Source organism: Gigantopelta aegis, chromosome 6 (assembly GCF_016097555.1).
Source record: "Gigantopelta aegis isolate Gae_Host chromosome 6, Gae_host_genome, whole genome shotgun sequence".
NCBI lineage: Eukaryota > Metazoa > Mollusca > Gastropoda > Neomphalida > Peltospiridae > Gigantopelta > Gigantopelta aegis.
Genome location: NC_054704.1, coordinates 73,782,674 through 73,810,641, shown reverse-complemented (window position 1 = coordinate 73,810,641; position 27,968 = coordinate 73,782,674). Strand labels below are relative to the sequence as shown.

General features: G+C 33.4%; 1 protein-coding gene across 1 annotated transcript in view; it reads left to right on the top strand.

Moving 5' to 3' along the window:
• Window positions 1-27,968, top strand: part of LOC121375328 (dachshund homolog 1-like) — a 124,373-nt gene that overhangs the window by 67,108 nt on the left and 29,297 nt on the right. The window contains exons 5-6 of the mRNA XM_041502730.1: window positions 243-371; window positions 19,101-19,319. Coding sequence (XP_041358664.1) covers window positions 243-371; window positions 19,101-19,319 — 348 coding nt within the window. The remainder of the gene's footprint in view (window positions 1-242; window positions 372-19,100; window positions 19,320-27,968) is intronic.

Sequence of the window (27,968 nt, the reverse complement as noted above, 5' to 3'; positions counted from 1 at the left end):
TATTCTGTTTGTTGCATCAGGAGGTTACTCTACCACTTTATATGAAATAAAACATCAATACATGTGTATGTTATCCAGGGCCCGTGCTTATAAAACTTTTCGAGTCCAGACTCAATCTTTAATGATGTCACACGCATACAATTTGTATGGCGTTGTCATGACATTAGTTTCTCAGACTCTATTAGTCTTGAGTCCACCAGGCCTGGTATGTGTAAAATATTATTTAATTGTTTTTGTTGCAGACAAGCCCCTGAACCTGCATGTTAATGGCCACCTAAAAGATCTCCACAAACCTTCCTCCCTGCTGAAGAGTGACGATGAAGATGATGATCTGGATGATGATAAGTTGTCTGATGATGACAGAGATGATGGTGAGTCCTTTGATCCTCTTTGTACAAAGAATTAGTCAATTTTATTACAACTATACACAGTGAATCCCTTCTAAACCGGACTCCCTTGGGACCAAGAAAAATGTCCGGTTTTAGAGGGATCCGGTTTAGAGAGGTTACGTTCTGTCCTGGTTTTTAAAAAGGGACTTTGTAAAATGTCCGGTTTTGCGGGAATTCCGGTTTACAGAGGGTCTGGTCTTGAGAGATTTCACTGTACAACTATTGCCCATGGCTGTGGAGATTGCTGTGGAGTTTTAATTCTCCATAGCATAGTTTTGCCTTGAACTACCCAGTATATTCAGTTTTTGGGGGGTATTTTTTTTAACTGCATGATTTTTTTGTGGACATTTTGTGAATTGCAGGGGTTGCTACAAAAATCATTATGGGTATGGGAACTATTTTTACGTGCCCATATTCAAAAGTAGGTTCAGGCACTGCCATCCCAGATCTGACCTCTGACATTGCCAGGGACCAGTTTAGGGGCGGGTAAAAATCATTATGATTTGTGGTTCAAAGATTATACAGTTTATACGTTTCTTCAAGTCACAACATGATGACCAGCCCCTGAAGGAATATTCACAAGTTTACCATTTTAAAATATTCCATATAAAATACTCATAACACACTTTTGTAAATTTACAACACACATTTTATATCCATAAGACATAGTTAATCATAGTAGACAGTTGGCTAATTGTACATTAAAAGTCATAATACACATTTTAAAAATTGATAATGCAAATTTGTATATTCATAATACATATTTATATATTCATAATACACATTTGTATATTCATAATACACATTTGTATAGTTATATTACATATTTATGTATTCATAATATACATTTATATAGTCATACATATTTATGAGTTCACAATACACATTTATGTAGTCATAATACATATTTATATAAATTCATAATTACATTTATATAAGAATTGTTTCTCATTTTTTAGGAATTTATCGATGTATAAAAGTCACAAATGGTATAAATCGCGTAGCGTAGCGAAGCGATTTTATACTACATTTGTGACTTTTATACATCGATAAATTCCTAAAAAATGAGAAACAATTCTTATAATTACAAACAGTACAAGAAGTGTACCTTAAAACACTCAAAAATAATTTCTTTCATTCTTACCGTCAACCATGTTCTGTAAATAAGCGTAGGAATACATGTATACATACTATTGGAAATTGTCCGCTAAAAATAAAAATAAGTATTGAATCAACAAAAACAGTGTATATATCTTTATTATAACTTCTTTTTAAAAAATGAAACAATTTCATGTGCAGATTTGTCTTGTGTTTTTCTATCGCAAAGTGACCTTGATATTAACTTTTGTTTACGTGTAGTGACTGTTGGTGTTGTGCGGTTATTTCGATCTTGGTCTTCCGTGATGACGTATTTTTATGAGGTTTATGGAAGGATAACGCTTGGTTTTCTTAGTGACGTCAGCCAATCAGAATACAGTAAATCGTATAAATTTGGAAAGTTTGTAATTATATATTCATAATACACTTTTGTATAGTTATAATACATATTTATATATCTGTAATACACAGTTGTATATTAATATATCTGCTTGAAAATGGCCTATTACACTCGCAGTGCACTATGAACAGAGGTCATTGTATTAATTTTACTCAAACAATTTAGCAGTTGGAAATAAAAAATAAAACATGTACATACACATACACAACAAAACGTATTGTATGTAATCTGTTGGACATTACACTTATATTAGAAAGACAAACAAGAGAAAGGTACAGATTTGCGCACTGCCATGCCTGATCAACGGGAACACCTGCGAACACTTTTTGACTTTCTGATGACTGGCTCGTATATTAACAAGTTACACCTTTTCCTATTCTCTCAGCAAACACAATAATTCATTAGAATTTTGACATTTTCATCCAACTCAACCAAAGTCATGGATATTACTTGCGTACATTTTCAAAGAACATTAATGTATTTTCTTTGGCTGTATACAATGTATATACATTTTCAAAGAACATTGTATTTTTCCTTGCTGTATTTGCCATATTAATGTCATTTGAATGCATGTTACAGGACAGATGTGTATTTTTGTTTTAGTGTGCTTATAACTTTATTTGTTGAATTTTATATTAATATATTAAAGTCACAGACCATGGTTTCAACAAAAATGGACACTAGGTTTGGTTAATCCACAAACCTGTAACACCCTTGGATAAAGTTACAATAGAGTGAAACTTGTAAGCGTCTGTGATGTTGAAATGCGGAAATACCCTTAAAAAGTAGACTAAAGCTTGTCTTCATAACCATTACTTCTCAGATGCTCATGCAGTTTTAAAAATATAAAAACTTCATTTTGTAGTATTAGAAACACCAGGATGACCAGAAACACTTCAGATGTATGGAAATGGATAATCTAAAATCTAAATAATGTCTGATTTCAATCAGAAATGGCTTTAATAGTGAAAAGTACATAGTATAGTGTTTAATAAATAGGGTTTGTCACTTTAATGACAATTCCTTATGGTCATATCCCCCGACCACCAAAAAAAGGCCACCATATATAATTTTTTCTATCATTTGTTACTAAAGGGATTTTTGGTTTTTAGTTTTTTCTTTTAATAGGATCTATATTTAAGTTACTTTTGAAATAGATTAGCTGGAATTGGGACTGAATTGGCAAGCGTTGTGGCTTTTATATGCATAGGAAGTTGAAAACTTAGGATCATCAGAAATGTATTCATTTATTCCAAAAATTCAAAACAAAACCTATAATAATCTCATGGCAAAATCAATTTGTTTAAAATACATTTTTAATGTCATTATAGCATAGTACAAGTGTGTTAGGCTTAGATAACTCATCTGTTATACAGTTATAATTTTCATAATTGAACAATGGGTTGAAATCTATGTAAAAATATGTATTGTCTCCTGTCCTCAGATATCATGATTGAAACTTTGCATTTTCAGCACAAAAATTGCAACGACTTTTATCTTCCTTCAGCTGTTTGGATACAATTGAACTCCCACTTGGCAAAGCCAGGATTTTATATTGGGGGGGGGGGGGGGGGGGGTGGTGGAGGGCACCCACATTGAGGGGGCTATAATCACATTATCTGTGAGTCATGTTCTAGGGTGACAAAAAAAATATAATGTAGTGAAGAAAACAAAATAGGTGAGATTGGGGAAAGCCATTGCCACCATGTCCCCCTCAGGCTATGCATAATCAATCTCAAACAAATTACTGTCAAAAACTGGGGTGTCCTGGAACATTTTGTTCAGCATCTTGTTGTGATTTGCTACGCAAGTTTCAGAGATTGCTACACAATTTTAAAACATTAAACAGTAGTTGCTAATCAATTTTCAATTGACTAGAAATATGTATCGCTAATCAAGATTTTGAAAACAAAATATTCCCTGGATGTATAAACAAACACTGAGCTTTTTTTTTCTTTTTCTTAAAAAAAAAAAAAAAAATCTTGCCAATGATAATATAGTCACATGTTGTATATATAGCCATGCAGAATGCCGGTAGTAGAGTGTAACAAAGCCACTTTGATCACCTCACTAGACCAGTCGTGTAACACCGTGGCTCGGATTTCTAATAGCCGCTCATTTGTGCACGGGGCAGGTCATGCCAGATGAGCACAGTAATTGTGGCAGTATTGCAGCGTTGCAGTACTCTTCAAAAAGCTATTATTGTCATAAACACTAAAAGCTTTGATCTCGGGTCGGACGTTTGTCTCAATCCCCGCGATCCCGAGAGGGTTCCTACAGTGGGTGAAAACACGCAGTTACAGTAATTGGAATTGACTGGGGCTTTCCTCTCTGATGCCGACTGACTAATGTTTTCATTATCCGTCATCAAGTTATTCCCATTGACCTAAGCTACGAATCTGACAGATAAAAATGCCCATTTGATTGGCTAATACAAGGACACTTTTGTTCTTTATTCCATTGTCATTAAGTTTGACAGTGGGTTTTTGAAATAGAGCTGTGGGCACTTACATGTCTGTCACAAGTGTGGTGGCATTATCCGTGAGTGTGGTCAGTTTGATTTATATGCTGTACTGTGATAACCAATTAAAACTCTTCTTGGTGGGATTTTGACCTGCTTTTTTTTTCTTCAAATGTCCAGACTTTTTTTTAACAAACATTTCCACCGACAGCAGTTGAATTTGTTTTCCCACTAACACCATTGGAAATTAATTATTTCCATTACTACCAGAAAACATTGTTTCCACTAAAACTAGTGGATTTTAATTATTTTCACTAGAGCTAGTAGAATTTAATCATTTCCATTATCACAAGAGGAGATTAATAATTTTCACTATCACTAGTAGAATTTATTAATTTCCATTATTACTAGTAGAATTTAATCATTTCCATTTTCACCTTGTTCAATTGAAATTAATAATTTCCACTACCATCAGGGGAAGTTGTTTCCACTAAACATGCAGATTCTAAGTATTTCACCTAAAGCTAGTAGGATTTAGCTATTCCCATCATCACTAGTATAATTTAGTAATTTCCATTATCACCTGATCCAATTGAAATTAATAATTTCTGCTATCACTAGTTGAATTTAATCATTTCCATTGTGATTGGTTGAAATTAATCATATCCACTAACACAAGTAGATTTTAATCATTTCTGCTATCAGTAGAAGAATTTAATCGTTTCCATTGTCACTGGTTGAAATTAATCATATTCACAAACACTAGTAGAATTTAATAATTTCCATTATCACCAGTCAAAATTGTTTCTGCTAAAACCTGTAGAACTTAATTGTTTCTACTGACACCAGTGAATATTGTTTTGACTGAAACCAGTGGTATATAATAATTTCCACTGACACCATTGGAAATTATTTCCACTGATTCCAGTAGATATTACACATAAGCTACAGATTTTCTCACCCTAATCCTTCCTGCCAGTTTTTTTATGCTGCATACTGGCACTGCATATCTTCCACCAATTACAATTGCATTAAAATTGAGCAGACATTTAAAATAATACTTGGCAAATCCATCAGGACTATAAAAACATACGTTTCCAATTCCATTTTATTTCTGGAATAGAAGTAATGTTAATAAAAAGTTCTAGATTTTGGCACAAACAGTTATCCATAATGGTCTGAATTAGGACTTGACATCATATCAATGTTCCTGCATGGGCGTACATGAGTAAACATAATATGATACTTCTCGCCAAAATCAGACTATTTTAACTTTCTGTTTGAAGAGCTAGTGGAAATAGGAAAATATGTAATAAGCTGTATCTAGTGTTTTCAAGGAACCCAGTGGCATGTGTCAAAGCCATGTGCTGCAAGAGAAAGCTAGATGCTTTTCGGTCATTCAGGACTTCGCGGCAAGTTCACCGAGGATAGAAAACAAGAAAACGTAGAGCAGGAATTTGTGTCAGTTGGGGATGAGTGCATGTGAGGGTTTTCTTTGTAACCGTATCATGGATAGGCTTGTTCTGTTTTGATGAGGAAGCAACTAATTGCAGCAAGATCAGCCAACCATGGGATAGATAACATGTACATGTCTATTAGAGTTACAACTCGGCTTGAATTTCTATGAAGAGAGCTACTGCAGTGCACAAAAAAAAAAATCAACAGTGGTTCTTCATATCATATTGTAGAGAGCTACTTTAGTGCACAAAAAAATAATCAATAGTGGTTGTTCATATCATATTGTAGAGAGCTACTGCAGTGCACAAAAAAAACTAAATCAACAGTGGTTGTTGATATCATATTGTAAAGAGCTACTGCAGTGCAACAAAAAAAAAGATCAACAGTGATTGTTCATATCATATTGTAGAGAGCTACTGCAGTGCAACAAAAAGTGATTGTTCATATCATATTGTAAAGAGCTACTGCAGTGCAACAAAAAAAAAGATCAACAGTGATTGTTCATATCATATTGTAGAGAGTTACTGCAGTGCAACAAAAAAAAGATCAACAGTGGGTGTTCATATCATATTGTAGAGAGCTACTGCAGTGCAACAAAAAGTGATTGTTCATATCATATTGTAGAGAGCTACTGCAGTGCACAAAAAATCAACAGTGGTTGTTCATATCATATTGGGAAGAAGTAGTCTTGTTTGTGTTATGCATTCTGTATTTGATTTACAATTTTTGATTGATTTTTTTAATTTAGATTTTTTTTTTTCTGTGGATTTAAAAATGTCTAAGATTATATGGTACAAATGTATGTGAATACTTGAAACATAAATAATTTGGTTTCATTATAAAACCATTTCAAATTTTATTTAGTAAAAAACAAAACCCACCAAATCACCATATGCATGGGTTAAACATTTTCTTAACTTAATAACAAACAAATTTGGTTTTTTAATAAAATAAAATAACACACTGGAAATTGATATTCATATAGAACATTAAATCACTGAAAATTATTTAAATAGCATAAATGATCATAATAGAGAGGTTTCATTATTACTACGTACGGATAGTGATAGGTCACCACTTTCTGTGTAGTTGGTGATGTCACAACAATTTGCTTCTCTCTCTTTATGATTAAAAGGTCTGCTACATGTAATACATTTTGTGGCTAATATATATATTTTTTTTTTTTAAATAAATAAATAACAGTTCTGATTATGTCACCATATTTAAGTTATAAACTGTGCCGATCTGTAAAATTCACCTTAATTGTTAATATTATAGTACTGTAACCGAATCATATTGGGTCAACTTTATGAAGCCTGTTTTCCTTAAATGCAGGTGTTTAAGCATCATAATTGTATGTAGTTACACGTGTGTAAAACAGGCTTTGTAAAGTCAGCCCATTATGATTATCTGTAACAGTAATGACAAAAAATGATGTACATGTTTATATACCAGTTTAAGCTCAGTTAAAAAAAACACAGAAGAGGAAAATGTTACATGTTCTTTGATTTTATTCATGTTTTCCCTCTTTTCTTCACTTTTTTGTTCAATACATGCAGCAATAGAACTAACATTAACACAATGTAAGACTTAAACAGCTTATATTTTATGACGCCAGTGTAATAATAAAATTATCTGGAAACCTATATATTAACATAAATGGATGTAAAATTCAGTAAACCGGAAGATATAGCAGTTCTACTTCATGCATTTGTTAATGTGTATAATGTGTGACTAAATTACAGAACTAAACTCATCTTGTGACTATATGATGGTGATGCACGGTATTACCTGCAGTCGAATCCACTTTATTGCATATCTGTTTATAGCATAGATCAGTTATTTGCATACTATTCTCCTGCACAGAACCTTTTAGGATTAAACCAGTACAAATTATATCGCATAATTTAATAGTTTTATAGACAAATATTGGTTAACTGCATATGAATAATATAGCTGTATTATGATATACCCTACCTGTATTGACGACATGTTCGGTAATTTCCATATTTCATGTCAGATGTCAGTGGGGAACTCTGCCCATTTTATACATGTAGGCTTAATTTAACTGGTTCTCACAACTTCTCTATTCATAGTTGTGAAAAAGGAAGTAAGTGATATTATTAAATATACTTTAGTAGACATAGGCAACTCATATTATGTTCTGAGGTTTAAATATATAATAAACTATTACTTGCATCATGTGGGTTTTTACAATTATTAAAAGTCTTCCTCAAAGTACAGTGGTAAATCATTCTCTTGATGTGCGGATCAATCATAATCAGTGGACCCATTGGGCTATTTCTCGTTACAGCCAGTGCTCTATAACTGGTGTAACAAAGGTTGTGGTATGTACTATCCTGTCTGTGTGGTCCTTAACCATATGTCTGATGCCATATAACTGTAAATAAAATGTGTTGAGTGTGTCGTTAAATAAAACATTTCCTTCCTCAAAGTACTGTTGATGCTGTGGTGAATAATATTATGAGATGTTTGTATTGTGATACAGGGTACCTATTTTGCAATATGACACACTACACATTTTTCATATAATGCACATGCTTAGAGTAAAGTATGTAAAAAGTCATCTTTGATATTATTACATGTAGCATGTAGTTTATTAAATATAGTAATGGTGAGCAGATTATTAAAGGGACAGTCCTGAGTTTACAACCATTGTAAAATGTTTCCGACCAATAGAGCCTTTTCGATGAAGTTACATACAAATTAAATACATTTTCTTATTTAAAATATCAGTGTCTGTATTTACAAGGTGTTTGTTGTTGTCCTAATGCTTGTAGTAGCCCAGACCGGATTTTACTTCCCAATAATTTCGTACGTACCAAAAAATATATATCATGAATTAAAGTAAAACCTGAGTGATACAAACATTAGTGTACAACTGCAAACACATTCGATATACAGACACTGGTATTCTAAACATGAAAATGTATTTAGTATGAAATAGTAGTCACCAACAAGGCTCTGTTATTGTAAACATCTTACAATGGCTGCAATCTCAGGACAGTCCCTTTAAACCATGAACAGTTTTATTTATAATTGTATTAACTTGATATACATAGTGGTACATGTGAAGAGTTTAGGCGGATATAAACCATTTTCTTTCTAGTTTTTAGTTAAAGCCATTATTGTATGTCAGTAAGGGCTAATCGTAGGCCTGCTGATTTGCCGCAAAACGCGATTGATCCTTATGAAATTGTATTGGGTAAATCCCGTTTTTGATCAAAATGCTATATACATGTACGCCAATTAAAAAAATCACTTTTACTGAAAATTTTAAAAATGGATATATCGCGTTTTGCACCTAAACTCTTCGTGTATTCATGTAATTGTTATTCAATAATAATTTAAACGCAATATACATGTATATATTTTTTAAATTAAGTATTATTATTATTTATCATACCAGTAATATTTATTTATTTATTTATTAAACCAATGATCATTTAGGGAGAATAAACCAAAATTAATTACTTTCAAAATGGTGCTAGATGAGTGGGGTTTTTTAATAAAAATTTATTTTCATTCATTTCATTTCAACTCATTTTTGTGCTTATACCCAATTTAAGGTTCAAGCACGCTGTCCTGGGCACACACACATCAGCTATCTGGGCTGTCTGTCCAGGAGAGTGGGTTAGTTGTTAGTGGATAGTGAGAGAGAAGAAGGTGTAGTGGTCTTACACCTTACCCATTGAGTTGTTAAAACTCGCTCTGGGTGGGAGCCGGTGCCTGTCTGCAAGCCCTATACCCACCAGTCTTATGTTCGATGGCTTAACCACAACACCACCAAGGCTGGTATAAAAATTTAAATAAACCAATTATTTTGTTTTGTTCTATGGGTGAGAGGAAATGGTAAGCAGTTATTTTTTTTTTTTTTTTTTTTTTTTTTTTATTCTATTTATTCATTCATTAATTTTTTCATTCATTCATTCATATTATTATTATTATTATTTTTTTTTTTTTTTTTTTTTTTTTTTTTTATATTTATTTATTTATTTATTTATTTTGTCTGTATATTACTGACTTCAGAAGACATCATTCATTTTTTTTTTTTAAATTGGTGGTGTGTGTTTTGATTTTTTGTTTTTGCATTTTGTTTGTACTTAACAAAGTTGAATTCTAGTGTTTAAAGATTCTTGTCTGAGATATTATATAGGACAACTGGGATGGGAGACAGCCATTCGAACGGGTTATAATAAATACAATCAAGATGTCTGTGTGAATCTTATAAAATTAACTGTGCCACACCTGCCTTGAGTACCGGTGTTTGTAGATTGTATCAGTGGTTTTTCCTATCAGTGGGTGTTTATTAACTGACTTGCTTTACCTGCTTTAATTGAATGCCATCACAGGTGAGTGACAGCCAATTACCTGCCACACGGGTCAACAAATATATTGGGTCAGCGTGGAATAAAGCCACACAACGAGATTTTCCAATTAACACACCTGTAACACACACCCAATCTATTGCACTTGAAAGGCAAATACATACAGTGCAGGCAGAACAGTGACCAGTCTATAAATTCATTAAGTTGTTTCCCAGGCTTAGACACAGGACATGTTTGTAGACAATCCTTAATTAAGCACTCTATATAGCCCATTGTTATTGGAGTGTAATTACATTTGTCTCTTTGTCATATTTTATATCACCAGGTATTTAAAGTTTATTGAGGTGGTTTATTATTGTTGTTTTAATATCCAGGCATGTTTATTATTACATATTGTTATCTATAAGTATATATTGTTATGTAGAAACACAAAGGTTAGATTATAAAATTGAGCGTTACAATAATTTAAAGAATTTTTCTTGGACTACTTGAGATCTTGTTTCCACGCTTTTGTTGCAATACATAGAGATTATTAAATGAGCTTGTGTGTCGTACTGATTTTACAAAACAAGTGTCAGGATTCTTGTATTGCGAGAGTGAGGGTAATACATGAATCTTGACATGAGTTTCATAAAATCAGTATGATTCACACGCGAGTATAATAATTTATTTATTATCCATATTTTTTTTTTTTTTTATAAATAACAAGGACTGTGTCAAATATTTCAAATCTAAAGTCTAGAAGTAGGAAGGAAATGTTTTATTTAATGATGCACTCAACACATTTTATGGGCTACTCTTTTCGATTAGCAGCAAGGGATATTTTATATGCACCATCCCACAGACAGGATAGTACATACCACGGCCTTTGTTACACCAGTTGTGGAGCACTGGCTGAAATAGCCCATTGGGTCCACCGACGGGGATCGATCCTAGACCAACCGCGCATCAAGCGGGCGCTTTACCACTGGGCTACATCCTGCCCCTAGACTATATAGAGCCATTAGGTCAGGTCATAGGGTTTTACATGCACATTCAGAACAAGCTGTTGTAGTGCACGCCTGTCGTGGGCACAAGAGCCGGCCTTGACTGGCTCCTCCGTCCATGACAGGAAAGGTGGTGGGGGAAGGGGATATAGAGCCATTTAAGATATTACCATATTATACCGGTAACTTCACATGCTAATTAATCTCAGAGTAAATATGGAGGGGCCGGGGTTGAGAGTAATAGTTTCCCTTAACAGTGAGGTCTAATATATACCTTGTCTATCTTTTTCTTCCATTTAAAATATAATAGGTTTTAAATTAATACAAATATAAACCAAGGCACAATATTTCACGAGAACTGTTGTTTAATTCACAGTTCGGTCATGCAACTTTAAAATCACGTGAACCGCCAATTGGGTTACGTGGTGAACAATTAATTTTTAATTGAAAATCAGTTTATTATTTTAATACATTTGAACCACTAATGTAGCATAGGACCGTAGTTCAAGTGGTTTACAGTTAGGTAGGTCTATAGATATATAACTCATTGGTTACTAGAACTATATTCACATAACCGAACAATCGGTTACCTAAGTAAAACTCACGTGAACTGACTTCCGGTTAGCTAACTTTTTGAAATATTGTCCCCTGTATACCTTATCTAATGTGCAAATGGTGGATGACATGACTACTTTTTAAAAATAGTTCAATAGTTTTGTCTGCTTTGATTGGAATAGGGTGTATTAGGAACTAAAAAATAAATAAATATATATACATGTATTTTTAATTGCATTACCAAATACATGTACCAGTGACATTTGTTTTTAAAAGACTGCACATTGTGACAGCTGTTTCAAAGAAGTGTTATTGGCAGGGGTTCCTTATTAAATTCTCTTATGTTGGTGTGTGTAAATTACCCCACAGACTGAGTTCTGATAACGTTTACATTCTGCTGTGAAATGGAGGAATTTTGTTAATCAAAAGCTTTCCATGAAGAAAATCTGGTTTATCATTTTCATATGCTTGTGAATTATTTGAAAATTTCAGTAGCTGAACTGAACTTCAAAGGAATTAAGTTACTTTGATAAAATAAATATGTTCCCATTATTCTTGTTAATTTAAAAAAAAGAAAAAAAAGGGATGTATGCTTGCATCCATCTGGTGTGTGTATGTAGGTAATAGTATTAATATTAGGTAGTGGTAGTAATAGGAGCATTAGCAGTAGCAGTGGCAGTGGCAGTGGCAGTGGCAGTGGCAGTGGCAGTGGCAGTGGCAGTGGCAGTGGCAGTGGTAGTGGTAGTGGTGGTAAGTAGTAAGAAGTGGTAAAAGCCTTTTAAAAATAATTTCACCTCCTACTTGCTTGGTGTTTATTCATGGAAGTGTTTGGTTGTTGTGGGGGTTTTATGAGTGGTGTGTGTGTGTGTGTGTGTTTTATTGGGGTTTTGGGGGTGATGGTGGGGTATTTCTAGCTTCTTTATTAACATAATATTCTCTCTTTTTTTGTACCACAATGAATTCTGTATTATGAAAAACTACAATAAATTGTATTTCTAACTTCTTTATTAACATAATATTAATATAATTGTTTACCACAATAAATTCTGTATTATAACAACTACCGTATCTGATTTCCATCAGATTGTTACACCTGTACTTGAGCATTTGTGCTGTATACACCATTGTGCACAAAGTGATTAAACTGCCCTGTCGTGAAATGCATGTAAGCAATTAAACAATTGTTCTGCACTGTTGATCTCTCGGTACATCTGTGGCCCGATTCCGACTGCTGTAATTGATAGATCCAAATGACTGAGTTCATATCTTTTTAATTAACCTCGCCAACAGCTGCACAATCCTGTGTCTTCTCCAATTAATTGGGTATCACTAATTTGACAACATATACGTGAAGCTCTTCCCCCAGGCTGAACATGTATCATACAGTGAAACTCCTCTAAACTGGATGCCCACAGGACCAAATAAAATAACGTTTGTTTTGTTTAATGACACCACTAGAGCACATTGACTAATTAATCATCGGCTATTGGATGTCAAACTATTGGTAATTCTGACACACACGCACATGCACGCGCGCGCACACACACACACACACACACACACACACACACACACACATTGGACCAAGAAAAAAGTCTGGTTTTAAGAGGTATCTGGTTTACACAGGTTATTTTTTCTGTACGGATATTTTAAAGGGGACCATGGAAAAACGTCCGGTTTTGAAGGAATTCCAGTTTACAAATGGTCCGGTTTAGGTTTTACCGTACTAGTATTCCAACATACACGTATTCTGCCAGGCATAACATATATACACCCACTTTTTATCATGTTCTCTGTTGATGTTTGGGTGAGATCTAACTCTACCAGTAGAGCAATTGCCAGGAGGTGCTTGGATCCAAGGATTAAATCCCATCAGTGGAACCATTCTCTGATTTGATTTTTACCCATTCCAGCCAGTGCTCCACAACTGACAATGTATATCAAAGACAGTGGTATGTGCTATCCTGTCTGTTGGAAAGTGCATATAAAAGATCCTTTGCTGCCAATGTAAAAATGCAGTGGGTTTCACATCCAAAAGCTGATGATTAATCAATCAATGTGTTCTATTGATATTATCAAACAAAGCAACTTTAACTTGTAACTGTTGATATTCAGTTATTTAATTTTTTTACATGTACCTTGTTTTATTTAACGACATACTCAACACATTATTTTACGGTTATATGGCGTCAGACATATGGTTAAGGACCACACAGATTTTGAGAGGAAACCCGCTGTCGCCACTACATGGGCTACTCTTCCGATTATCAGCAAGGGATCTTTTATTTGCACTTCTCACAGGCAGGATAGCACAAACCATGGCCTTTGTTGAACCAGTTATGGATCACTGGTCGGTGCAAGTGGTTTACACCTACTCATTGAGCCTTGCGGAGCACTCACTCAGGGTTTGGAGTCGGTATCTGCATTAAAAATCCCATGCCTCGACGGGGATCCGAACCCAGTACGTACCAGCCTGTAGACCGATGGCCTATCACGATGCCACCAAGGCCGGTGTACCTTGTTGGAGTCTGTACTTTGAGTTGTGCATGTAGAATTTGCTTCTTCTTTTTTTTTTATTAAAGTGAATATTCAGTAGCATTAATTGACCTTTTCCTGATATTGAACATTAAGTTATCATTTTCATCTCCATCATTTGTTTAATATATATTAATCCTTGTGCGTACATAAGCTTGTGCATGTAGATGTAATTATTTGATTAGATTTTATATAGTAAACTTCAAACATAGGTCATAATGTTTCAGAAGCTGTGAAAAAAATTACTAAATATGAAATCACTGAATTTTTTTTTCTTCCGAATGTTGTTTAATGTCTTCGACCTTGATAAAATGTTGATTTCAGTTCTCCAATCTGCCGTGTTAATTCCGTTAAAAGGTATTAGTGATAATATATCAAAGTATTGCTTGCACTGGCTGTATTCTAATATCACCTGCAAATGAAGTATTGCCAGTGGGGATGGAAAGCAATTATGTCAATATCTTCAGATCGTTAACAGTTTAAACCTCCTGATGGTTGTAATTTTCATCTCAACATACATGCTTGTGATGTCATAGCTTTCATCTATATCAAATAAAAATTGTAAACTAACATCAGATGTTACAAGATATGTCACAGAGGCAAAAATTTATTGCAGCTTATGACGATATGAAATAAAACGTTGTCAAAAGCTGTCGATATGTTTCGGCACCAATCTGTTTCCATCTGTTTAAGTCAACTCACAGATGGTAAAACTTAGCTCTGGGGTTTTTTTCTGGTTTTTTGTGGTTCCTGCAGATTTGCTGGAGAAGTAATTAGAATATAAGAAACTTAAAAGAGGTATTAAGGAAGTTAAAGGAGTATATCCTGCTAATTTGCAGGGCAGGTTTGTTAAGAACTAATCTAAAGTTAATCTCATAGGTTGTGCTAATGAAAATTTCATATATTGTGTCTGTAATTAAAAGGAGATGAACATGGTTTTGTGAAATCATTTAGCCTACAGCTTGCCTGTTTAAATGTTTTGAGTAAAAATATTACTTTCTGTAACATATAATAGCAATCAACCATTTAACACATGCTTATGCACTCATTGGATCTGTCTTGGGCACATAATGCCTACCAAAGCCACATGTACAGTGAAAACTCACAAAACCGGACCCTCTGTAAACCGGAATTCCCCCAAAACCAGATTATTTTTCATGGTTCTTTTTTAACAATCAGTACAGAACTTAACCTCTCTAAACCAGATACCTCTTCTTACCTGATATTTTTGGGATGTCTGGTTTAGAGGAGTTTCACTGTATAAGTAAAGTCGTATTTATATTTTTAAACTATTAGCGTTTTGGTGTCTAACATATGGTTATTTTGATACATGGTTGAGAGAGAGAGAGAGAGAGAGAGAGAGAGAGAGAGAGAGAGAGAGAGAGAGAGAGAGAGAGAGAGAGAGAGAGAGAGAGACAGACAGACAGAGAAGGAAGGAAGGTGCAACATACATGAAGATAGACAGAGCAATAGAAAAAGCGGGAGAGAGCAAAACACACACACACACACACATACACACAGCAATAGATAAAGCGGGAGAGAGCAAAACACACACACACACACACACACACACACACACACACACACACACACACAGAGAGACAGACAGAGAGAAAGATTTGCTACTGCCACCATGTACTGAAAGGAAATCCACTGTTGCTACGTTATCCTAATAATAATGCAGATAGGTATCTTTTGTATGCACTTTCCCATTGACAGGACTGTACATACCAAGACCTTTGATACACCAGTCATTATTTAGGCAAGCACTCAACCACTGAGATGCATCCCATGCTCCACATACAATCGGACCTCGTTACATCGACCAGTGTGTTTTGTTTAACTACACCACTAGAGCACATTGATTTATTAATCGGCTATTGGGTGTGAAACATTTTGTAATTTTAACATACAATCTTAGATAGGAAAGCCGCAACATGTTTCCATTAGTAGCAAGGGATCTTTTATATGCACCATCCCACAGACAGGATAGCATATACCACAGCCTTTGATATACTAGTTGTGGTGCACTGGCTAGAATGAGAAATAACCCAATGGGGATCGACCACAGACAATTATTAAATATATTATTATTAATCAAGGCACATTCACTGTTATTCTAATCTTTCCATGGTTAAAGACATCTACGATTGGTACCTTCTTCATTTATAAAATGTCATAAAACTAATAGACTTGATTATTCAAAGTTAATACTTTAATTGTATGACTAAAGGCTTATTTTCAAAAGCAGTACACGTCTACAGATTTAGCCAACATCAGTAACTCAGACATCAGGTGACACTGTCAGCTCAGGAGGAGATAAAGTATGCCAAATGGCTGTGTGTACTGCCAACATACTACGGCATCTGTGATTATGTAATGTCGTTGTAAAGAAGTGTTTTCAGATGTCGGATATACATTTGTTCCTAATTTGCTCTGTTGGTGGTGGAAGGTGTGAATTCTGGTGTAATGAACAGAATAACATTGATGCATGTTCGTTTCCGACAATTTGTGGTCGGATGGTGTAAATATAGTAATGACGGTCGTTGTAATGAGGTCCGATTGTATATACAAGTACACCTATATGGAAATTATAAGGACCTTATGACTCTATATGAGACATAAGTTGTGGTCTGTTTTACATGTTATATAGAAGTCAAATGTACTTTAAATGCAAATGGAATAAGCATAATAAATGGTGTGCATGGGATTTAATTAAGTCAAACTTGTATACACAGGTGGAAAATGTGGCGTTTATATAGGTCTGAAATTAAGTTTTGTAGCCAACATTCTACTTAGTGGTGCACCATGTTGTGAAATGGTGTCCATTTACTGGGAAATGCAGGCTGTGCACCACTGATCGCATTCGGATGTTTTATGTTTGTGTGTTATTTATATTAGCTCATAAATGTGTTAGGATTTTTTTTCACCCTTTGATACATGTTTTATCCCATCATTTAGTTGTGCAATTTCATTTACCAGTGATAAGTCAGAGTTTTATTATGATTATCAAAGTACAAAGAATTGTTCATTGCATATTAAAGGTTCCATGCTGTTGCTTGAAAAGAATAGTCCAAGGTGTGTGGTACATGGCAGCAGGTTTCCTCTCTCAAGTTTATAGTGCACAAGAATATTATACCACAAGACCACATATCGGTCGAGTGGTATAAATCTTGCGCACTATAAACAAGTACATTAAATAACATGGCAAAACAACTGGTATGTGATTCTGTATTTATTACATACCACCTTTCTATACTATGATTAACAAACTTTAATTACAAATGTAAATAACACAACTTACTTCATCTGGAAAGTTGGTTGAATTTTATGGAATTGACAGAATGCTAAGCATCCTGGCAAAGAACATGACATCATTCGGGTAAACACGTATTATGCATCTGAGATTTTGTATTACACATATGTTCAATAAAATATTTTTTATTGCACTGTCCGAATTGTATTGATTACTATAGTAAGATTATATGGGTATGTAATAATGTGATTTTTGTACACTTAAAGTGAGAGACCCTAGTTTTTAAACACTAAGGCATAGTTTTCACCTAGACCTTAGTTTCAACCAAAAAAAAGGACACTAAATTTGGTTAATTTACAAACCTGTAACACATTTGGATACAGCAGAGTGAAACAAGAATAAACTAAAACACGACTCCATCACCGTTACTTCTCAGACGCAAGTGCATTTTTAAAAATATGAAAAATGCATTTTGTGGTATTAGAAACACCAGGATGATGAGAAACACTTAGGTTGTATGGAAATAGATAATCTAAACCATAAAATGTAAGTAATGTTTGATTTTAGTGATCATAAACGGCATTAATAGTGCAAAATATGCTGTAGTGTTTAAAAACTGGAGTCTGTCCCTTTAATACTGTGATTTTTATAAACTAATACTGTGATGTTTGTAAACTAATACTGTGATTTTGTAAACTAATACTGAGATTTTTGTAAACTAATACTGAGATTTTGTAAACCAATACTGTGATTTTGTAAACTAATACTGTGATTTTGTAAACCAATACTGTGATTTTGTAAACCAATACTGTGATTTTGTAAACTAATACTGTGATTTTGTAAACTAATACTGTGATTTTATAAACTAATATTTTGTAAACTAATACTGTGATTTTGTAAACTAATACTGTGATTTTTATAAACTAATACTGTGATTTTGTAAACTAATACTGTGATTTTATAAACTAATATTTTATAAACTAATACTGTGATTTTGTAAACTAATACTGTGATTTTATAAACTAATACTGTGATTTTGTAAACCAATACTGTGATTTTGTAAACCAATACTGTGATTTTGTAAACTAATACTGTGATTTTATAAACTAATATTTTGTAAACTAATACTGTGATTTTGTAAACTAATACTGTGATTTTTATAAACTAATACTGTGATTTTGTAAACTAATACTGTGATTTTATAAACTAATATTTTGTAAACTAATACTGTGATTTTGTAAACTAATACTGTGATTTTGTAAACTAATACTGTGATTTTATAAACTAATACTGTGATTTTATAAACTAATACTGAGATGTTTGTAAACTTAATACCATGATTTTTATAAACTAATACTGTGATTTTGTAAACTAATACTGTGATTTTATAAACTAATACTGTGATTTTATAAACTAATACTGTGATTTTATAAACTAATACTGAGATGTTTGTAAACTTAATACCATGATTTTTATAAACTAATACTGTGATTTTGTAAACTAATGCTGTAATTTTATAAACTAATACTGAGATGTTTGTAAACTAATACTGTGATTTTGTAAACTAATACTGATTTTGTAAACTAATACTGTGATTTTTGTACACATTTCAGACTTAGCTGAGAGTGAGGAGATGAACAATTCTTTCCAGATGAATGAAGACCACGGAGAGAAGTCGCTGGGTTCGAACCAGGAGCACACCAAGCCAGTGTTTGGTGGAGAGGTCAACGGCATCTCGTCCATCGAAACCCTTCTGCTCAACATCCAGGGCCTGCTCAAAGTGGCAGCAGAGAATGCGCGACATCACGAACATCAGATCGGACTGGAGAAAAGTGAGTATGATTATATCTCATGTACTCTATTTGGTGCACCAGCTTTGGTTGTGTAGTGCTTAAAGGAGCTCAATCACGGATTTAGTGGGCCTTGTTTCTCTAAATATGTATTATAAATGAAACTTAAATTCATTTGGAATACCAAACCTAGTTATTGTATGATCCAAAATATTTTAATTGAACTACAATCGAGGGAATTCCACGACACGCTTCATTTTTTAAATTTGGAAGTCTTCTTGTAAAAAGTCATAAAAATACAGAAAAACAGACTCCTAGTAATGAGGCTATATATACAACAACCGTATCATGTATTTGTGGATTGTATATAAACGATCGCCATGTATAGAGACTTGGCAAATGAGGGCCAGCTATATACATGGCAAATAATAAAAAAAATATTATTTCTTGACGAAAATAACTGTGAATATGCAGAAATAAAATAATAAACAGTCGGAACATGAACTCACCATTTATTATTATTTTTTTTTTTTTTTTTTTTTTTTTTTTTTTATTAGGCATGTGTGCAAATTATTTTGACTGGTTCGCAAAGTGGTATTTCAGTTTTAATGTATAGCGTAAAAAAACAGTATACTGTTGCATGTTTTGTCGTCCAAAGGTTGGCTAATTATTACTTAACCCAGTTGAATCCAGTTCTATGTGCAGGGACAAGTTCAGCCATTATTTTTCTCATAATTATTTGGCCGTACCCATAATTCAGTTATTTTATAAAATATCAATAATAAGTGTGATATGGTGGTTATGTATACTATTAGGTATACATTAAATGTATATTTTGTCATATAATACTTTGTTGGGTCAATAATTAGGTCAACCATCCGTGACAGAGCGCGTTTAAGGTACAAGCCTTAAAATTGGCAGGTACTGGGTTCACACCCTGGAATCAGTTTGATCTCATCCTGAATGAGTTTCAGTAGCTCACTGGGGAGGTGTAAGGCCAGCACACCTATGTATCTCTCACTAACCACCAACCAGTAACCACTGTCCGTCCTGGACATATAGTTTAAAAGGCTCAGGTGTGTGTCCAGGACAGCATGCTTGAACTTTAATTGGATGTAAGCACAAAAATAAATTGAAATAAATGAGTGAATGTACTCTGTAATACTGGCCCATGTTATATAATCTGAATGATAAAAATTTGTTTGTTTTGTTTAATGACACCACTAGAGCACATCGATTTATTAAACATTGGCTATTGGACATCAAAGATTTGGTAATTTTAACATATAGACTTAGAGAGGAAACCAGCTGTGTTTTGCCATTAGTAGAGAGGGATCTTTTATATGCACCATCCCACAGACAGGATAGTACATACTACGGCCGTTGATATACCAGTCATTGTACACTGGCTGGAAAAATCATTGATCATATCTTTGCACAAGGCAGAATCAAAAGGAAGTTTTAACGAGGTCATGACTGCTTCCATAAATCACTGAAATGGGCTTCATCTGTTGGTGAACTGCATATTGGTTTAACAAATTCTTTAATGTCCAGATGTCTCCACTTTGGCTACATGCATGATGTTGGTACATGTATATGCGAGCCTTGATTTTATTAAGTCCTTGAGTCTAGACTTTATATATATCCATGAGGTTAATTTACTTGTGAATCAACCAACATAGTGTGGATTTGTGTGTACTAGATATATCATGACTCTAGATCTCATTACTTTGGTTGCAACAAGGGGTTTTTTCTTCTTTTTTTCTGAGCATCGCTAGGTTTTTTTTAACAACAGCTGAAGAGCTGTAGGTATTCAAAAATTAATTTCAAGTTAATTTTGTCTAAATAAAGTGTAACATTTCAGTGGTTTGGAGGTGAAATGATTTGAAACTTGTTTGTACTTCATTTGGATGTGATTGTTTTTGCCACAATGTTTATCACCTTGACTTTGATGCATTCTATAAAGCTCTGGATCCATATTCACAAAACATCGTAAGCCTAGTTTTACACGTAAACGTAAATCTACGACTGAAGAGCTATTCACGAAACAACGAAAACGTAAGTTACGATTAAAGTAGGACATAAATATAAGAGTGCCTCAGATTGCAACTAACGCTGCACGTAAGTTGTGTACATATAATAAATCAAGCACGATCGCCGTTATTTACTATTATTTATGGAAACTAGCAGCATTTCCAGTAAATGAAGCAGTTTGCGATGGCGAACACCCACGGATTGAACATATTTTTGTTGGTGATCGAACGGATGTTTTCGACTCGGACAATTTCTCCTGAGTTATCTTTTCCTTTTTAAGAAATGTTCTCAAGTTCATACCAAAATGCGGATCCCCACCAATACTAAAATGCCATGGTTCACTGTTCGCGATGTTATTGTTAGCAGACGACAAACAAAATTGCGTTTTGCGCATTTGTTATTTACCCGGTAGCCATCATTTCTAATGTGTTTTTATTAATTACTCCAGTGAGAGTATTAAATCGTAGATTTACGTCCAACTAAGTTACGTTTACATTTACGACTGTCTTTGAGAATAAGGTGCTTCTTGCACGTAAATGTAAATCTACGGCAGACGTAAGTGCTAGTCGTAGACGTAAATTTACACCTTTTTGTGAATATGGGTCCTGGTATGTCTCGGGAATTACTTGTCATATAGTTATGATGTAGCAGCAGTTAATATGAGAATGTAGATTTTTTTTTTTTTTTTTTACTTTAAAGAGTTATATTAACACTTTGTTTTTCTATGTAAGAATTCTTTTTTTAAAATGTCTATAAATATTCTTTCCAAATGCAATGGGCTTGTTCTAAAAAAAACCCCACTTTGACAGATAATCCATCACATACAGTGTTGAGACAGATATCTTTTTGACTGCATATTTCTGTCAGTTACATGAGGGTCTTGTCATCAAGTGTATATATAGTTCAGCATGCAGTAGGCACATGTAGATTTATTGTTTTGACAACTCTTTGTTGTTTTTGTTTATTTGGAACAGCCATTTAGTGATAAGTGTTTGTAACATAATATTCCAACCAAAGCCACACATATACATGCAGATGCTATGTAATATGTTTATACAAGTTTAAAAGGGGCCGTATAATAAGCTGGATAGGCTCTAGAGAGTGTGGATTAAATGTTATGTTTTTAAAGTCATGTACCCCAATGCTAATTAACACTTTTGAGTGATATGGTAAATGAGGCACCAAAGAACATACATGTAGCTGACTGAATTGTAGTCTTAACTATATTTAAAATAGCTAATACTGATATATATATATATATATATATATATATATATATATATATATATATATATATATATATATATACATAGGTGTCGGCCTCAGCCGGCTCCTTAGTCCAGGACATGAAAGGGGTGGGTGGTTTGAAGGGGGACCGCCTGCACTGGTAGGTGCAAGGGAGCACCAGCAGTCTGACTGGAGCTGGTAACAGGTGGGGGGTGCTATGGTGCTATGGAATTTGGAATGTCCCGTGGGATTAAGCCAAAGAGAATGGATGTGCATTTTGATGAAGGAAGTTAGGCACATTTTTGAACAGTCAGCCGAAAGATAAAGATAGGGAGCTACGTATAGTTTTAGAAGTTAGTAAGCTGAGAAATGCTTATTGTATTTACATTTATATAATATCAGTGGTATATAGTAATTGTATTATGAATATATTTACTCAAAGTAATATTTTTAATTTCAGTAATATATATATTTTTTTTTTATATTGACAATGTCACTAACCAAGTATCTCTTTGTGGTTTTTGACGTCTTTCGTTTATTGTGTGAGCATGCAATCAACACTTTCTTCGTTATTGCTCACACATTTGGGGTTGGTGGAAAATTCGATGTGCGTGCCCAGTGCAGTTGTAATCAAATGTAAACACATATTTCCAATAAAACAGTAACTAAGTTGATCACTTCAAATAACTAATCAGGGTCGCTGAGCATTAATTCGCCGGCAAATAAAGAAGATTTATGAAGCCAATATTGATAATGAAAAATATTGAACACTGTGGTACCGATACAGCCTTGTGCAAATAGACACACAGATTCCAATGTGGCATTTATGCTGGTGTATTATAAAATGATCTTTTTCATTAACCTCTCCATACAAAAGACTTCCATCAAAGCTCATTTCGCTTCTCTATGAATTATTGAAAGCTCATTATTGCCAAATGGAAATAGTTCTATTTGTAACTCTGTGCCATGAATCAAATAAAACCCAGGCAATGTACTGATTTTTACTGTCTGATATATCTTCTTATTATTGTGCATAATCCACAGCAAAACGGGGTCCTTTGTGACTCGCGGATCTATACTTCGCTAATTATCGTACAAATGGGTGCATTTTTCCTGCAACATCTTTGTTATGTGTCTGCCTGTGGTGAAACATAAATGTCACAATGGCCATTGTTTTGTGTGGAATCAACATCATCGGTAGCAAAAGATTTTAGGATTAATAATTTGTTGTTTTGACGACTGAGAATCTGTATACCTGGTCAGCTTTATGAGTAGATTAATATATTGTCTGTAATAGCATCATACCAAATATGAAATGTTTTAATTATTTTTTGTTGGAGTTTGCTATTTAGATTAATGCATGAGAGTTATAAATTTGTTTTAGAAATATATTTGAAACTGTATAAGTCTGTTTAAATATCTATATATATGCCTATATATATGCCTATATATATATATATATATATATATATATATATATATATATATATATAGGCATATATATATAGGCATATATATATAGGGATATATATATAGGGATATATATAGGCATATATATATATATATATATAATTAAATTTTCTTTGCGTCTATACAATTTACGGCAATCTGATTTGTCCAGAGGTGCTTACTTTTTTTCATTCACATCTCGACGAACCGAACAAATTTAAGCCACACCTACTCCCCCCCCCCCCCCCACACACACACACACTGACTCGCACTACTTTTGTGCAACAAGCCGGATTATTAAAAATGTATATGATAAATTAATGGAAAATGCTATAGCAGAGTAGACATGTAGATATATAGCATTGATTTTTAAAACAAAAACCACACCCAAAACCCCCAACCTCTTTGCTAATCATGACATGAGACTCGGTCGGTCGGTGGCCAAAGAAATCATGTAGGAAACTTCACTTTTGTAACTTACTTGTAAGCGATGTTCTACAGCTGTTGGCGAAAATTAAATGGTTCCACCAACAGCATAAATGTTAGACACGTTCTCTTCGTTCACTTTCATAAAATATAAACTAAACACAAATAGGACATTTCCTTCCAATATAACTAAACGATCCGTAAAAATGCACAGCAGCTAGAGAAAATTACGTCATTTACAAAAAAATCACCTGATTCAAATGATAGTGAATGAACATTCACATTCTTACGTGACATAAGTATCAATGAAGATTACACAAACAATACTACAGGCGTATTTAAAGCTAAACAAAATAAATTCAGTTATGTATTGTTAAAGTATGCATATAAATTTAATTATAAGATTTGACCGCAATTATTTTTTGGTTCATGCAAGTATGAACCGAAAAAACAATGTGCACTCTTTTGTATGACTCGCTACGCAGGCTCATACAATGTGCACATCGTTTTTTCGTATATGTTGTATGTGTATGTGTATGTGTATGTGTATATATATATATGGAATTTGCATTCTTCCCCTTTTTTGACAGTTTTATATTGTTCATGATGCTTCTTGAAGAATTAATGTATTTAGTGTTCAAAATAGTTATACTTAAATAATTACATAATTAAACAAAGGTTTTGACTTACAATGATTTCTGAATGTACCAACAGTTACCTGGTTACAGTCTGAAAGTCATATAAGATAACTATTAAAGGGCCTATGAACATAATATAGTCAAGGTATAAAATGACTGATTTGAGCATCAAGTTAATGGATGGTCTAGGAACTTGTGAAAAAGATAGCAACGGTTGATGAAGTGATACTCAATAAAGAAGTACTCTGCAGTATCAAAAAAGAAATTAAAAAAGAAAGAAGGAAATATTTTATTTAACGACGCACTCTACACATTTTATTTACGGTTATATGGCGTCAGACATATGGTTATGGACCACACAGATAGAGAGAGGAAACCCGCTGTCACCACTTCATGGGCTACTCTTTTTGATTAGCAGCATGGGTTCTTTTATATGCACCATCCCACAGACATGGTAGTACATACCACAGCCTTTGATATACCAGTCATGGTGCACTGGCTGCAATGAGAAATAGCCAATGGGCCCACCCAAAAAGGAAATGGATACTCATAACTGTAACTTGTTGGCCAATTATACTGGATAGCAGCTTCAAAAGGAACTTACCAGTAGTGTTATAAATATTGTTGAGTTAAATATTGAAGATACTAATTTTTGTAAAATCTTTGGTTGTTTGATAGACTACCTTTGTAAACTATGTAGTTTTCTGTAGCTAATAAAGGTCATCTTGGGCAATCTGACTGGTGATTTCAACCCTACAAAACTACCATATTCCCAGACCTTTTATCCATCAAACACTTGCATGCAATATACTATCAGTAAGTAATCTATCTTTTTATCTGCACATATATAACAAATGTAATAAAGAACTACGGTAAACCTCAAGTGAAGATCTGTAAAATACATGTCAGTTAATACATAGAAAAATATACTGAAAAATACATGTTAATTAATATATAGGGAAATATACTGAAAAATACATGTTTATTAATATAGAGGGAAATATACTGAAACATACATGTTATTTAATATATAGGGAAATATACTGCAAAATACATGTTAATTAATATATAGGGAAATATACTGAAAAATACATGTCAATTAATATATAAGGAAATATACTGAAACATACATGTTAATTAATATATAGGGAAATATACTGAAAAATTCATGTTAATTAATATATAGGGAAATATACTGATAAACACATGTTAAGTAATATATAGGGAAATATACTGAAAAATACATGTCAATTAATATACATTGTATAGGGAAATATACTGATAAACACATGTTAAGTAATATATAGAGAAATATACTGAAAAATACATGTTAATTAATATATAGGGAAATATGCTGAAAAATATGTGTTAATTAATATATAGGAAAATATACTGAAAAATACATGTCAATTAATATATAGGGAAATATACTAAAAAATGTGTTAATTAATATAGAGGGAAATTAATATAGAGGGAAATACACATGTATACTGAAAAATGCATGTTAATTAAAATAATGGGAAATATAAAGTTTATGGACTGCATAATATTAATTTACCAGTCTTAGTTTAACATGTCCTTTCACAATGTTTGTTTTCATTTTACACATTGAAACAAACAAAAACAAAAATCTCCTAAAATCATTTGACAAATGACATTTACAAATCTAGATAATTATGGTAAGAATACTTTTGGTGTGTGAGTTTCATGACAAGGAAGTCGGCTTTCCTTTGTTTTCCTAATGACTGTAACTCTAAGTACATTAGCTTTCCTGTTGTACTGAATATACCACCACTGCAGGGATCCAGCAGTTTCCACGCCAGCTCTCCCATTGGTTGGCACGATTCCATTTGAAAACGCTCCTGTTATTTGTTCTTTCAGTCAGCTCAGTAAATTTTGTTTGATTATTTACTGCATGATTTGAAGATAAATCTTGATGTATGGCATGAACATGTAATGCATATGTTTTGACAGACACAAGTCCATTTGGAAAATTAGCTATTCTTTGTTCTTACAGTGACATGCTTAGAGGTTTCAGATTATTGATTTGATCAGTTTTGAAATAAATCTTATTTGTCATGACATTTTCTAATGTATACATTCGGCAGGCCAAATTCTATTTGGAAAATATATCATTTATTTCATGTTTAAAAAGTACAGATTTTAAACATTTAGTAACAAATGTTTTGAAATAGAAAATTTGATCTTGTCATATGATAATGTAGCACATATACTCAAAAGCAGAAAAGAAATGTAATTCAGTTTGGACATTTTTTTCTTTTTTTTCCTTTGACATGTACCAACTATAGAGCTTTACATTTATTGATAACATGATTTTGAAATTAAAAATCCAATTCTGTCATGATACGTAATTTAATTCCTGTAGACATATATTTCCATTTGGAAAATCTATTATTTGTTCTTTCACTCACAGAAATACTGGAAATACTGGTAGACCTTTTTCTTTTCTTTCTTTTTTTCTCACTGACTGCATGATTTTGAAGTAAATCTTGTCATACATTTGTTGTTTGACAGTACAATTCTGGTGACACCAGACCGACATTGACAGTATTATAAATAATTGAGTGGTTCTGATTCAATGTGACATAAATCAGGGAGAATTCAATTTCATTTTGAGTTCTGATGGCTTTCCACGGAGGGCCGTCGTGTTGTGCTTTTCGCTTCTGTTAAGGCATTGAGTTATGCGTATTGATTGAGGGCCTAAAACAATGAATTACATTTGCACGGTGCATTAGGAGGAAATGTCATTTTCCTCAGTCTTTATATCATTAGCTATTTCCTAAAAGCCTCCTCTCTTTGTTTCTTCCTCATGAAACCGATGACATTGAAATTGACGAGTTTACATACGAAAAAGCACCCAGCACAGGCTTTATGTGGGTTTGTCCATTTGTGATGT